Source organism: Stegostoma tigrinum, chromosome 32 (genome assembly GCF_030684315.1).
Source record: "Stegostoma tigrinum isolate sSteTig4 chromosome 32, sSteTig4.hap1, whole genome shotgun sequence".
Lineage (NCBI taxonomy): Eukaryota > Metazoa > Chordata > Chondrichthyes > Orectolobiformes > Stegostomatidae > Stegostoma > Stegostoma tigrinum.
Window position 1 is genome coordinate 8167139 of NC_081385.1, and position 12937 is coordinate 8180075.

The window sequence follows — 12937 nt, forward strand, 5'->3', positions numbered from 1 at the left end:
ACTTTGTTGGCTGGTTAGGTCACTTCAGAGGACAATCAAGAATTAAGTAGATTGGTATGAAACAAATTCTAAATAGCCCAGAGAAATTCAGCAGTTCTGGCAGTGTCTTTAAGAAGAGAATCTGTTAACATTTCACTTCCAATTTGACTCATAGGAATAGTCATATGGATCTTCACACAACACTCATTGAAAGTGAAAGGTAATCTCTCTGCTTCTCTCTCCACCGACACTGATGGCCCTCCTGAGTTTCTCCAGCGCATCCTGTTTTTTTTAGAAGGTTTAGATCTCCAGCATTTGGAACATTTTGCTGTTACTGTAGACTTTGAAATCTGAGTCATCAGATTAGAAAGACAGACAAACTTCTCAAAACATATGAATTAAACTCGTTATGTTATGACGCAGAAACTGTTTTATAGTCACCTTTACAACTTTCCAATTAAAAACAAATATATAAACCAAATATATATAACCACTATATAGTGCCATTGTCACGTGCTTTATATTCTAAAGAACAGCTTTAACACGAGATAAGAGATGCCGTGTATGGCGGGGGGAGGTGTCGTAAATTGACAGTGATGCAATCTACAGTCAAATAGCCATTTCAGTGAAGTAAGGGGCGGCGGTTGTGGCTCAGCGGGAGTCAACGCCTTCTATTGAGCGAGGAGGAAAACTAGAGCCAAGAGAAACCGGTAGACAGCTGAGTTCCACCTGCGGAGAGAAGCATTGCTGTGAAACTGTGGGTTGCAAATCTTCCCCTCTTAACTCAGTTTAGATGCAATTGAGGCACGGGTCTCAAAATTCTGAGGCATTAATCAAAATAATTTGGCGAGTGGCTAACAGGGGATTTTCCTTTGGAAAAAAAAACCCTTTCCACCATCTCTGAACTAAAGGGACACATACAGAAATATAAGACCTTGGGTCTGCCTGGAGAACCTGCATGGCATCCTCCTGTTTTATCTCTGCCTTATCACCCAGTCGCAAGGTACAGTATGTGATATTTTATGTGCGTTAGATGCAGATGTTTCTGGGATAATCATGATTGTTAGGGCTGCAAATGTTCCCTCTCAAAGCATATATTAAAACTGTGGGCGAGACCTACTGTTTAATTTATTATTTATAATGGGAATTAAGTGCCTGCCGTACGCCTATAAATATTGAGATAATCCACTGCAAAGCAGATTTACTGGCTGTGTTCCAGTTGCAATATTCTGAAAATATTTAACCTGCGCCATATGCATTTTAAATTGTACGAACAAGCCATATTTCACATACATTTCCAACCTCTTGTTGATTGCTGATTTCAAAGAATTAATGCTGTTTATTTTTTAATTCTTGGATTCACTGTTCAGAAGTGGTCATGCTCCCCTCTTTCACACACAAAAGATCAATGTCTTGAGCCCCTTTGCGCTGGGGATTACAGGTTAGTTGCCGAAAACCCGGTGGCTTGTGACCGAGAGTAACCCCGGAGTTTTTTGACCGAGAGTAACCCCGGAGTCTGCAGGGAGAAGAGCAGAGCTCCTAATAGCATCGTTTGCACTGAGTGTCTGACAACATCATGAAAGCAACTCCTGCCCAGCCACAGCGCGGTTTCAACGGTTCTTTTATTGCCATTGCAAGCTGTCGTCAGCCACACCATCAGCAGCACTCGAGTTATATCTGTTTGCATTTTTGTTCCATTGTAAAATTTACTTGTCTCTCTTCCGCACACCCCTCGTCCCCGTGCAGTTTGCTCAGAAACAAATCCAAACTTGAGTCACCCAAACCTGCCCCCCTACTCTAACCCTGTAACCCTGCATTTCCCACTGATAATCCACCTCGCTGGCATTACCCTGGGCACTATGGGCAATCTAGTGTGGCCAATTTCTACCCCCCCCCCCCCAACCTGCATATCCCTGGGCACTATGGGCAATCTAGCGTGGCCAATCCACCCTAACCTGCACATGCATGGACACTCTGTACAATTTAACATGACCAATGCACCGTTTTTGTGGTATGAAACTGAAGCAAACCTACGCAGCCACAGGGAGAATGTGTAGAGTTTGCACAATCGCCTGAGGTTAGAAGCAAACCCAGGCCCTTGGTGCTATGAGGCAGCAGTGCTAACCAATGAGCTGCTATCTCAACCAAAGCAAGGAGGTAAATTGTGATAGATTTTGGGGCAAGGGCTATGCCTCCCCTTCACTTTGCTGAATTGAGTGGATAGAAGCTGATCTCACAAGACAGCAGCCTTGACTTTTAGATTTTTTGGGACACCACATCCAGAGCCCACTCTGAGTCTGGAGGTTAGGGTTAAAATTTTACACCAGAGACCTGAATTCAAATAATCTAGGCTGATGCTTCAGAGAAAGTAGGAACTGCTGATGCTGGAGAATCTGAGATTAGAAGTTGTAGAGCTGGATGAACACTGCAGGCCTAGCAGCATCAGAGGAGCAGGAAAGCTGAAATTTCTGACGTTTCGGGTCTAGACCCTTCATCAGCTTTCCTGCTCCTCTGATGCTGCTAGGCCTGCAGTGTTCATCCAGTTCTACACCTAGTCATCTTAGGCTGATGTTCCAGTGTGATACCGAGGGAGTACTGCAGAAGAGAATTGGAATCGCAAACACTTGTAGGCCATTTTGGCCCCTCGAGCCTGCTGTGCCATTCAATAAGATCATAGCTGATCTGTTTGTGGCCTCAAGTGAACTTCCCTATGTGCCTCCATCAAAACTCTGTCTAATAGTGTCTTGAATATAATTATTGAAACATAAGAGCACACAATGGAAGTGCAGGAATAGGCCCTTCAAGCCTGCTCCATCATTCACATAATTATCCTACTCAGTCCCATGTTCCTACTTTCCCCCAATATCATTAGATCCCTTTAGTCCGAAGAGTTAGAGCTTGAAATGGCCCAGCAGCTGTCTGGGGTAGAGAATACCAGATAAACAACCCTCTGAGAAAAAAGAAATCTCATCTCAATCCCCCTGTTCTGATGATGTGTCACTGGCAATAGTTGATGCTGACGATTGAATAGTCGGTTTCACAATCTTTCGTTTTGTAGATTAGTTGAGAGGCTGTAGTTTGCATTCATTTTGACCATGATTGGCTTACAGGATTTTTACAGGTTCCTTTTGTTGTCTGTTTTTCCTCTTAACTGGATACTAGTGCTCAGCTTAGGAGAAGATATTTACCTGCAATGCAGAGGGCTGTTTGGGAATGGTTCTTCAATGACAGTGAACTTCACTGCATACTAACACTTAAAAATGGACTGGTACTCACAAGAATGTTGGAGAACTGGCTTTTTAAACCCTGTTCTTGTGTCATATTCAAAGGTAAATACACCAGCATGTCCGCAGCTTGGTACATTATTGGCTTGCAGTTGAGTAGGGGTCATCTGTACCTCATTATCGTTGTATTCACAAGATCACAGTCGGACTGTTTTGAACTCCCCCTTTGGAGGGATTGTTGTTTGAAAGTTGCATTTGTGTCCAATGGGGTCACATTTCGATGGTCTCTGTCTCTTTCATTCTCTGTCTCTCATTCTCTGTTTCTGTCTCCAACCCCTCACCCCACCCCCAACCCCGAAGTTTGGCTTTACCAGCCCTCTTCTTTAAAAAGAAGTACATTTTGCAATTCCTACTTAGAAATGTCCACACTGCCTCAGGGTTCAGACCACTGGTAATGACACTATCTGTTGTCTCCTGCTGTGCACAGCAGAGGCATTACGTTCACAGAATCATGGCCATCGAATGATGTCAGTGCTCCCTTAGCATTGTGATACAAATGCGTTGACTCACCTTTGCATTACAGATCAATCGTATTAGTCCCAACAGTGGTGAGACGCTTTCAATTAATCAGATTTTGATGAGAATTATGTATCACTGGTTTAAAAAAAACAAATTAATGTCTTCTTTGTTGTTTCAATGTTTACATTCTGCAATTAGTCCCACAGTTTTGTTTATTTTCTACTGTAGTTATTTATATAACTGCTTCCTGTGTTGAAAATCTGAAAAAAAATCCTATTGCTCTGTTTTTATTCCTTTTTGTATTTGTTGACTGTAATGTTATTTCAGTACAGCTGGTTTTGTAAATGGACTCAGTCAATTAAGTGACTTTTGATCAATTTTGTGCATGCAATAACAGTGAGGTCAACAATCTCTTCAATGCCAAGGTTTCTCCCTTTATCTGGTAATGTTAGTGATTCATAATTGGCAGGGCTGCACCAGTATTAAAATTCCTCCTATGTACCTTGCCTATTCTGAATTTGCCGATGACACAAAATTAGGCAGCATTGTAAACCGTGTAGATACCAGAGATACCATAAAATTACCGAGGGATATTGATAGACTAAGTGATTGGGCAAAGGAGTGGCAGATAGCATTCATGTGATGTTATCCATTTTGGACCAATAAAGAATAGATGTAGGTACTACCTAAATGGTATGAAGTTAAATACAGTAGATGTCCATAGAGGCTTGGGGTGCATAGATCGTTAAAATGTTAGGATCAGGTGCAGAAATTGACCAAAAAACTAACAAAATGCTGGTTTTTAGATGTAGGACTGGAGTACAAGCACGTTATGCTGGATTCATACAAAATCCTGGTTAAGCTCCGCATGGAACAGCAGATCAGGGCACCACACCTTCGGAAGGATAAATTGGCCTTGGAAGGAGCACAGTGTAGGTTTTCCAGAATGACGCCTGGACATCAGGGGTTAAGTTATGAGGAGAAATTACGCAAATTAGTCTTTTTTATTTCTAGAATTTAAAAGGTGAAGGGGTGGTTGTCTGATCAAAGTATTTACAAAATTAACAGGAAAAGATGAATCATTTACTGGTTAGGAATTCTAGAACTAATGGGGCATAGACTGAGAATTAAGGGAGACTGTTTAGGAGAGATGTTGGGAAGCACTTTGACACGCAAAGGGTGGTAGATGCTTGGAACTCTTTTTCACAAATGGTAGTTGATACCGGATTTGTGAATTTTAAACCTGAGATAGATACATTTTTTGTTAAGTAGAGGTATTAAGGGTATAGACCAAAGTTCAATGGAGGTAGATCGCAAATCAGCCCTGATCTCATTGAATGGCAGAACAGACTCAGGGTCTGCATGACCTAGTCCTGTACCTATGTTCCTAACCAGCCATTTCAGTTATATCTGTGGCTCAGTTGTCAAAAGATACAGTCCTTTTGATGAGCCATTAAGCAAGATTGTAACAAAAACAAAATTGCTGGAAAAGCTCAGCAGATCTGGCAGCATCTGTGGAGGAGAAAACAGAGTTAACGCTTTGGGTCCAGTGACCCTTCCTCAGAATGTTAACTCTGTTTTTCTCCTCCACAGATGCTGCCAGACCGACTGAGTTTTGTTTTTGTTTCTGATTTATGACATCTGCAGTTCTTTTGGTTTTTATTAAGCAAGATTGTAATCTGCTTTCTCAGAAAGTATAACAGCATCAAATAAGAAGAGAAGGAGTTATATCTCGTGTCCTGGCCAACGTATATCCCTCACTCAACATTACTTTAAAGATAGTTACCTGGCCATTGTCATGTTGTTGTTTGTAGGAATGTAAATGCTCAAATGGACTGTTGTATTAGTGTCACATATAACTACCCTTCAAGAGTATGTCATTTCTGTTATGTCAGAATAAACGTTTCGGGCCCAGTTCCCTTTCAGAACTGGCTCTGAGGAAGAGTCACCAGACCTGAAACGTTAACTGATTTTTTTTCTTCACAGATGCTGCAAGACCTGTGAGCTTTTCTGTCAACTTTGATTTTGTTCTTGATTTACCACATCTGTAGTTCTTTCAATTTTTATTGACTGTTAAGTGTTTTGGAATGTTTGAGATCATGATAGATGTAACACAAATGCGAGTTGTCTCCTTCTATCACTGCTGAAACATTATGGCTGAACATCTGCAATGCACCTCTCTCAAATCCTTGGATCTCCATCTTTTACAAATTCCTGGCTCAAACCTCTATAACTTGATTCTTGTCATGGATTAAGATTCACTTCTGAATGTTAACAGACAGGGAAAGACCCACAGGTCCATTCAGGCCATCCCTTGCTCGCTTCCATTGTCTTCCGTCTCCCCAGTTCATAAATTGGAAGTGCACAACATTGTTTACCATTTTCCCAGGGTCTCCACTCTCATTCTTCTGATTCTGCCACTAGCAATAGCAGGGTCTTCTGCCACGTCAGCCTCATTCTTTAAAAAACTCTTTTGTAAACCCTTCCTCTTCCAATTGTTTCTCCCTTTTAAAAATTTGCCTCAAAGACCAATTTTTTGATCATGCATCTGGTCATCTTTCCTAACTCCGTCATGACTGCTTGTTTTCATGTTAAAGACATCATGTCAGAGCTTATTCATCTTCTGCAGCCATTACAGATTAGAAATTGTTCCGTGTTCTTAATACATACATGTTTGTTAATTAAACTCTTGTTTCTACTCATTTTTAAGTCAATGAGTTAGTGGTTATGTAACCATGTCAGTGAGTTATCCCTCACTTTCCTGAGTGTAGAAGTTTCAGGCATCGATATTTCCATATACACCATTAAGTCTGAATTTGTTACTTTGATAGAAGAAACACTGATGTACAGTTAGACCAAAATGTTGGTAGCGAAGCTTTAAATGTGGCAAAATCTTGACATTTAATGTATGTAGAATTGATGTTGTGAGCATTTTTCCTTTCAACTTTGCTCCTGCTGATCATTGAGTCATTGACTCACACTGGGCTACGTTTGTGGATACAGCATGAAGACATCAGACTCTTAATGGCTGTTCTGCCTGTGTGATCCTGGACTATTAGCTTCTCACTTACCGAACCATGAGGGGTTGACTGTTCAAAGTCTTAATCTGTTTTGAACCAGATGACAACCTTTTCCCCCAAAGGACACTGGCTTGTCCAAGAATTAAGAGCCAGTGTTAAATACATTTTAAAGACAAAGAGTCCTCTTTCCAAATCTCTAGATGCTAAGTAGATTTAAAAAGTCGATTTACATAAAGAGAGTGAATAAATTGCATTTTCTTTTTTTGTGTGTGTGGAGGTTGGATATCGTTTTCTGTGCACTCTGCTGAACTTTCCAGGGACAGAATGGTGATAAAATTCATTCATTTGGCTGCTGGGCCCCAGCATCACTCAGAAGCCCTTGTGGAATAGGTGGCTGAACTTCTCTCTGTATATGGTGTATGAAACCCCATGTGTTAGTGCAATTACTGCCCACCCTCTCCCATTACCAGACAACAAACTAAGCTGATTTATTGATTACTGTACTTCTATAAACAAGGCAATGTGGCTCACAGAACGAGTGATGGATCCCACATGCCATCTGCCTCCAACATCTTTATAAATAAATGATGATTAAGATATCTTCAAAAGAGACATCCTCCCTGGATGGAAGCTCATTATTAAAATTTGTTGATCCTAGTCAGGCATTACGCATTAGGGGGATTGAATACTAAACAGTCAAGGATGTACAATGTTGGGAAAAAATGTTAAGTAATCAGTTTAAAGAAAAGCAGAAATTTGTGCTTCTGTCAGTCCCCTTGGGTGAGATTAGAAGATCCCATGTTACTGTTCAGTCTAGAGCAGAGGAATTCTCCCAGAGTCTTGAACAATAACTTATAAAGTACATGACTTGGTTTATTTAGTTATGGTTTGTGAAAATATGCGCTTTCTGATTAGTGGCAAATTTCCAGTATTCCAGCATTACCTCCACATCAGCAGCACCTCACTGTCTGGATCTTGCTTTGGGTCCAGAGATGATGAAAGGTGCCATGTTAAAGCTACTTCAATCTTTCATAAGGTTTCAAACTGGTGTCTGTGGATCTGGGGAACTCACAGAGAATTCCCAGGAAGTTCCTAAACTGGATGTGAGTTTGCTCGCTGAGCTAGAAGGTTAGTTTTCAGACGTTTCGTCACCATTCTAGGTAACATCATCAGTGAGCCTCCGACGAAGCGCTGGTGTTATGTCCCGCTTTCTATTTATCTGGTTAGGTTTCCTTGGGTTGGTGATGTCATTTCCTGTTCTTTTTCTCAGGGGATGGTAGATTGGCTCCAAGTCAATGTGTGTGTTGATGGAATTCCGGTTGGAATGCCATGCTTCTAGGAATTCTCGTGCATGTCTCTGTTTGGCTTGTCCTAGGATGGATGTGTTGTCCCAATCAAAGTGGTGTCCTTCCTTATCTGTATGTAAGGATACGAGTGATAGTGGGTCATGTCGTTTTGAGGCTAGTTGATGTTCATGTATCCTGGTGGCTAGCTTCCTGCCAGTTTGTCCAATGTAGTGTTTGTCACAGTTCTTGCAAGGTATTTTGTAGATGACGTTCGTTTTATTTGTTGTCTGTATAGGGTCTTTGAACAGCTAATGAACTTAAAAGACCCTATACAGACAACAAATAAAACGAACATCATCTACAAAATACCTTGCAAGAACTGTGACAAACACTACATTGGACAAACTGGCAGGAAGCTAGCCACCAGGATACATGAACATCAACTAGCCTCAAAACGACATGACCCACTATCACTCGTATCCTTACATACAGATAAGGAAGGACACCACTTTGATTGGGACAACACATCCATCCTAGGACAAGCCAAACAGAGACATGCACAAGAATTCCTAGAAGCATGGCATTCCAACCGGAACTCCATCAACACACACATTGACTTGGAGCCAATCTACCATCCCCTGAGAAAAAGAACAGGAAATGACATCACCAACCCAAGGAAACCTAACCAGATAAATAGAAAGCGGGACATAACACCAGCTCTTCGTCGGAGGCTCACTGATGATGTTACCTAGAATGGTGACGAAACGTCTGAAAACTAACCTTCCAGCTCAGCGAGCAAACTCACATCCAGAACCTCAACCTGAGCTACAAATCTTCTCAAAACTCGCTAGTTCCTAAACTTACTGCATATCAGAGCTGCAAGATCAATCCCAAAAGAGGCTGTGTTTCATGTTTTTGGTCTTGTGACTTGCCAATATTGCATCTGCATTTTGCCATTGAGCTCGACTGTGAATGACGAAGAAGGAAGGAAGACGACTAAGTCGCAGGTCCCTTCAGTTAAACCGGTTCAAGGCCACTATTGGTAAACCCATCAGTTTGTGAGCGAAGCAAATATCACAGATACTAAAAACAAAGAAGTATTTGAGAGAGATATCGTGCACGTGGATTGCATTCAATCCCAAACATTCAGGGAAGTATTGTCTATTCTAATTCAATCATATCGTAATATCTAACGGATGGCCTCTTTCTTTGATGATGTTAATAACTGTCCTGTATTACCTACTCTCCATCATTCAATTTAAATCCTTTTATAAAGCAAAGTCTTTGGAATTGCATTCTTCAAAGTAATGCACTGCATAAATGTAGTGTTTTCTCACCTTCCTGGGTGGGATTGGGAGATACTGTACAAAGGTTTTGTTTTAACCGCTGACATAACCTTTTGAAAAACAATATTTGATGATGGATGGCTCTGTGGCAGTGTGACCCCCCCCCACTCCATAATGTGAGCTGTTCACCTCCTCCCATTGTAGGAGGAATTCTCGCTGAGATGGGTTTAGGTACCCTCATCATTAACAACAACAATTCCAGAGGGATTCCAGGGTCACAGGGTTAAATTCTGAAGACAAATTGCACAGATAAGGCTTGTATCCTCTTTAATGATTAAGAGTAGAGAGATGTTTAAGGTTATGACAGGAATTGATGGGGAGAGCACGGAGATGGTAGCTGCTAACTCCGAGTTCTGCAGGGGTCCATGTTGACCCATGTACATGTTATGTGTTAATTATCTGGACAAAGGAACTGACAGCATTAGTTGCTAAGTTTACAGATGACACAAAGTTAGATGGAGGGGGATAGGTAGTTTTGAGGAGGCAGAGAGGCTGCAGAAGGACTCGGACAGGATAGGAAAGTGGGAAAAGAAACAGCAGATGGAATACAATGTGGGAACGTGTCAGGTTATGCACACTTTGGTCAGAAGAACAGAGGCATAGACTATTTTCTAAATTGAGAAAGACTTCAGAAATCTGAAGTGCAAAATGACTTGGGAGTCTTAGTTTTGGATTCTCCTAAGTTTACTATGCAGGTTCACATGGCAGTCAGGAAGGCAAATGCAATGTTAGCCAGAGTAGGGTTAGCAAGAGTAGGGATGTACTGCTGAGTCTGTATAAGGCTCTAGTCAAACTGCATTTGGAATATTGTGAGTGGTTTTGGGCCTTGTATCTAAAGAAAGACATGCTGACCTTGGAGGGAATCCAGGGGAGATTTACAAGAATGATCCCAGGGATGAAGAGTTTATATACGAGGGGCTAGGTCTCTACACAATGGAGTTTAGAAAGATGAGGGGAAAGCCGAATACTGAGGTACATGGATAGAGTGGATGTGGAGAAGATGTTTCCACTAGGAGGAGAGACTAGGACCTGGGGACACAGACTCAGGGTGAAGAGATGACCCTTTAGAACTGAGATGAAGAGGAATTCCTTCAGGCAGAGGGTGTTAATCTATGGAACCCATTGTCACGTAAGACTGTGGAGGCCAAGTCATAGAATGCATTTAAGACAGAGATACTTAGTGTCTTGATTAGTAAGAAGCTCAAAGGTTTCATGGAGAAGACAGAAGAATGGGCTTGAGAAACATCAGCCATGATAAAATAGCAGAGCAGACTCAATGGGTTGAGTGGCCTAATTATGCGCCAATATTTTATGTTCTTATAGTCTAACAAGGAAGACATGACCTCACAATTAGATTTATACCACTCCAGATTCATGTCAGAATTACAGCTTCAGGCAATGGGCCATGGAAATCTGGATTCTCTGTCCCAGTATTGTTGAGATGGACTGTCAATAGAAAATTTCAAAAGTGACATTTTTACATCTTATTCAGGAAGAACAATAATGGTGGTGGATCCAAGGTGGGCAGATTGAATTGAGATACAGGTCAAGAGATAACAAATTGTAGAGCTGGATGAATACAGCAGGCCAAGCAGCATCTTAGGAGCACAAAAGTTGACGCTTCGGGCCTAGACCCTTCATCAGACATCTCTGAGATACGGGGCAGTTATGATCGAATTGAATGGTGGAACAGGCTTGAGAGCTTGGATGGCATACTGATCCTATTTTCCGGCTGATTAGAAAATGCAGTTTGTTTGGCAATTTTATTCAGAGACTCCAAATGACTGGTAGGGGAACTAGATGCAGTGTCACATTCATTGAGGCTGCTTTGAGTAATTTTACCAGAACTGAGTAGAAGAAACTTTGCACCTCATCAGCACCATACCTAATCTGACAGGATTAATGCTGCTCCGAGATGTCTTTAAAATAGGAAATGTTTTCCATTTCCCAGCAAAAACACCCCTCACCCCCAATGGGAACAAAATTCACCAAGTCAATGGTTACATTGAGGATAGAAACCTAACATTCCAATTAGGAGGAGCAGACACGTTCAGAGACAAGTCAAACCAACACTTTTTCAGGCATCTTCTTGTGACATTTATTGAGCAACAAGAACAACAAGTTTATTGACCAAGTGAAACAGCCCATGTCCAAATGCAGCAAGACATATTCCACTTGGGGATGCTGCAGCCCAATGGTATCAATGCGGACTGCACAAGCTTCAAAATCTCCCCTCCTGGACCACAACCCAAAACCAGCCCAACTCGACCCCGCCTCCCTAACCTGTCCTTCCTCCCAGCTATCCCCTCCTCGCACCTTAAACTCCACCCCCATCACCTACTCTCTAACCTGATCCAGCCCCCTTGACCTGTCTGTCCTCCCTGGACAGACCCATTCCCTCCCTAACTCCCCACCTACATTCACCTTTACTGGCTCCATCCCCGCCTCTTTGACCTGTCTGTCTCCTCTCCACCTATCTTCTCCTCTGTCCATCTTCTATCCGTCTCTTCCTCTCTCCCTATTTTTTACAGAACCCCTTTCCCCTCCCCCATTTCTGAAGAAGGATCTAGGCCAGAAACGTCAGCCTTCCTGCTCCTCTGATGCTGCTTGGCCCGCTGTGTTCATCCAGCTGTATACCTTGTTATCTCAGATATAGACAATACCCAGGTTTGGATTGACAAGTAGCATTCATGCTACATAGGTGCCAGATAGTGGACATGTCCAACAACAGAGAATCTAACCATTGCCCCTCAGAATTCGACAGTTGAATGCTTCACTATCAACATGTGGGGGCGGGGGTCTACCATGGTCACAAACCGAACTGTACTAGCCATATAAATACTATGACTACAAAAGTAGGTCAGAGGCTAGGAACCCTGCAGAAAGTAACTCACCTCTTGACTCCAAAACCTGTCCACCATCTATAAGGAGCAAGTCAAGGCTTTAATGGAATACTTCCTACCTGCCTAGATGAGTGCATCTCCAACAACAGTCAAGAAACTCGACATTAGCCAGGAGAAAGCAGCTGGTTTGATTCACACTGCATCTACCAACATTCCAACCTCCACGACTGATGCTCAGCAGCAGCAGTGTGTACCGTCCACAAGATGCCCTACAGATATTCACCAAGGCTCCGTAGACAGCATCTTCCAAACCTAAGACCACTACAATTGAGAAGGTCAAGGGCAGCAGAAGAAAGGGCAACTACCAGTGTAAATTTCCTTCTAAGCCACTCACTATCCTGACCTGGAAATATATTGCTGTCCCTTCAGTGTTGTTGAGTCAAAATCTTGGGACTCCGTCCCTAATTGCATTGTGGGTGTAACTATACCAAACAGACTGCAGTGTTTGAAGAAAGCAGCTCACCAGCACCTTCTCAAAGGCCAATTAGAGCAATAACCACTGATCCAGCCAGAAACCCCCTCATTCCATGAATGAAGAATAATAAAAAGCATAAAAGATCATCAGGTAATTGGAAATAGTGACTGACATGGGCAAAACTAAAGAAAATTACAATTGACTGCTAAGAAAGAAACCAGAAGTTAGAAGATATCTTAAGCCCT

General features: G+C 42.1%; 1 protein-coding gene across 1 annotated transcript in view; it reads left to right on the plus strand.

The window, feature by feature from the left end:
• Positions 1–663: 663 nt before the first annotated feature.
• Positions 664–12937, plus strand: part of abcg4a (ATP-binding cassette, sub-family G (WHITE), member 4a) — a 150464-nt gene continuing 138190 nt past the window's right edge. The window contains exon 1 of the mRNA XM_048562133.2: positions 664–982. Within this exon, the coding sequence (XP_048418090.1) occupies positions 938–982 (45 nt within the window). The 5' untranslated portion in view covers positions 664–937. The remainder of the gene's footprint in view (positions 983–12937) is intronic.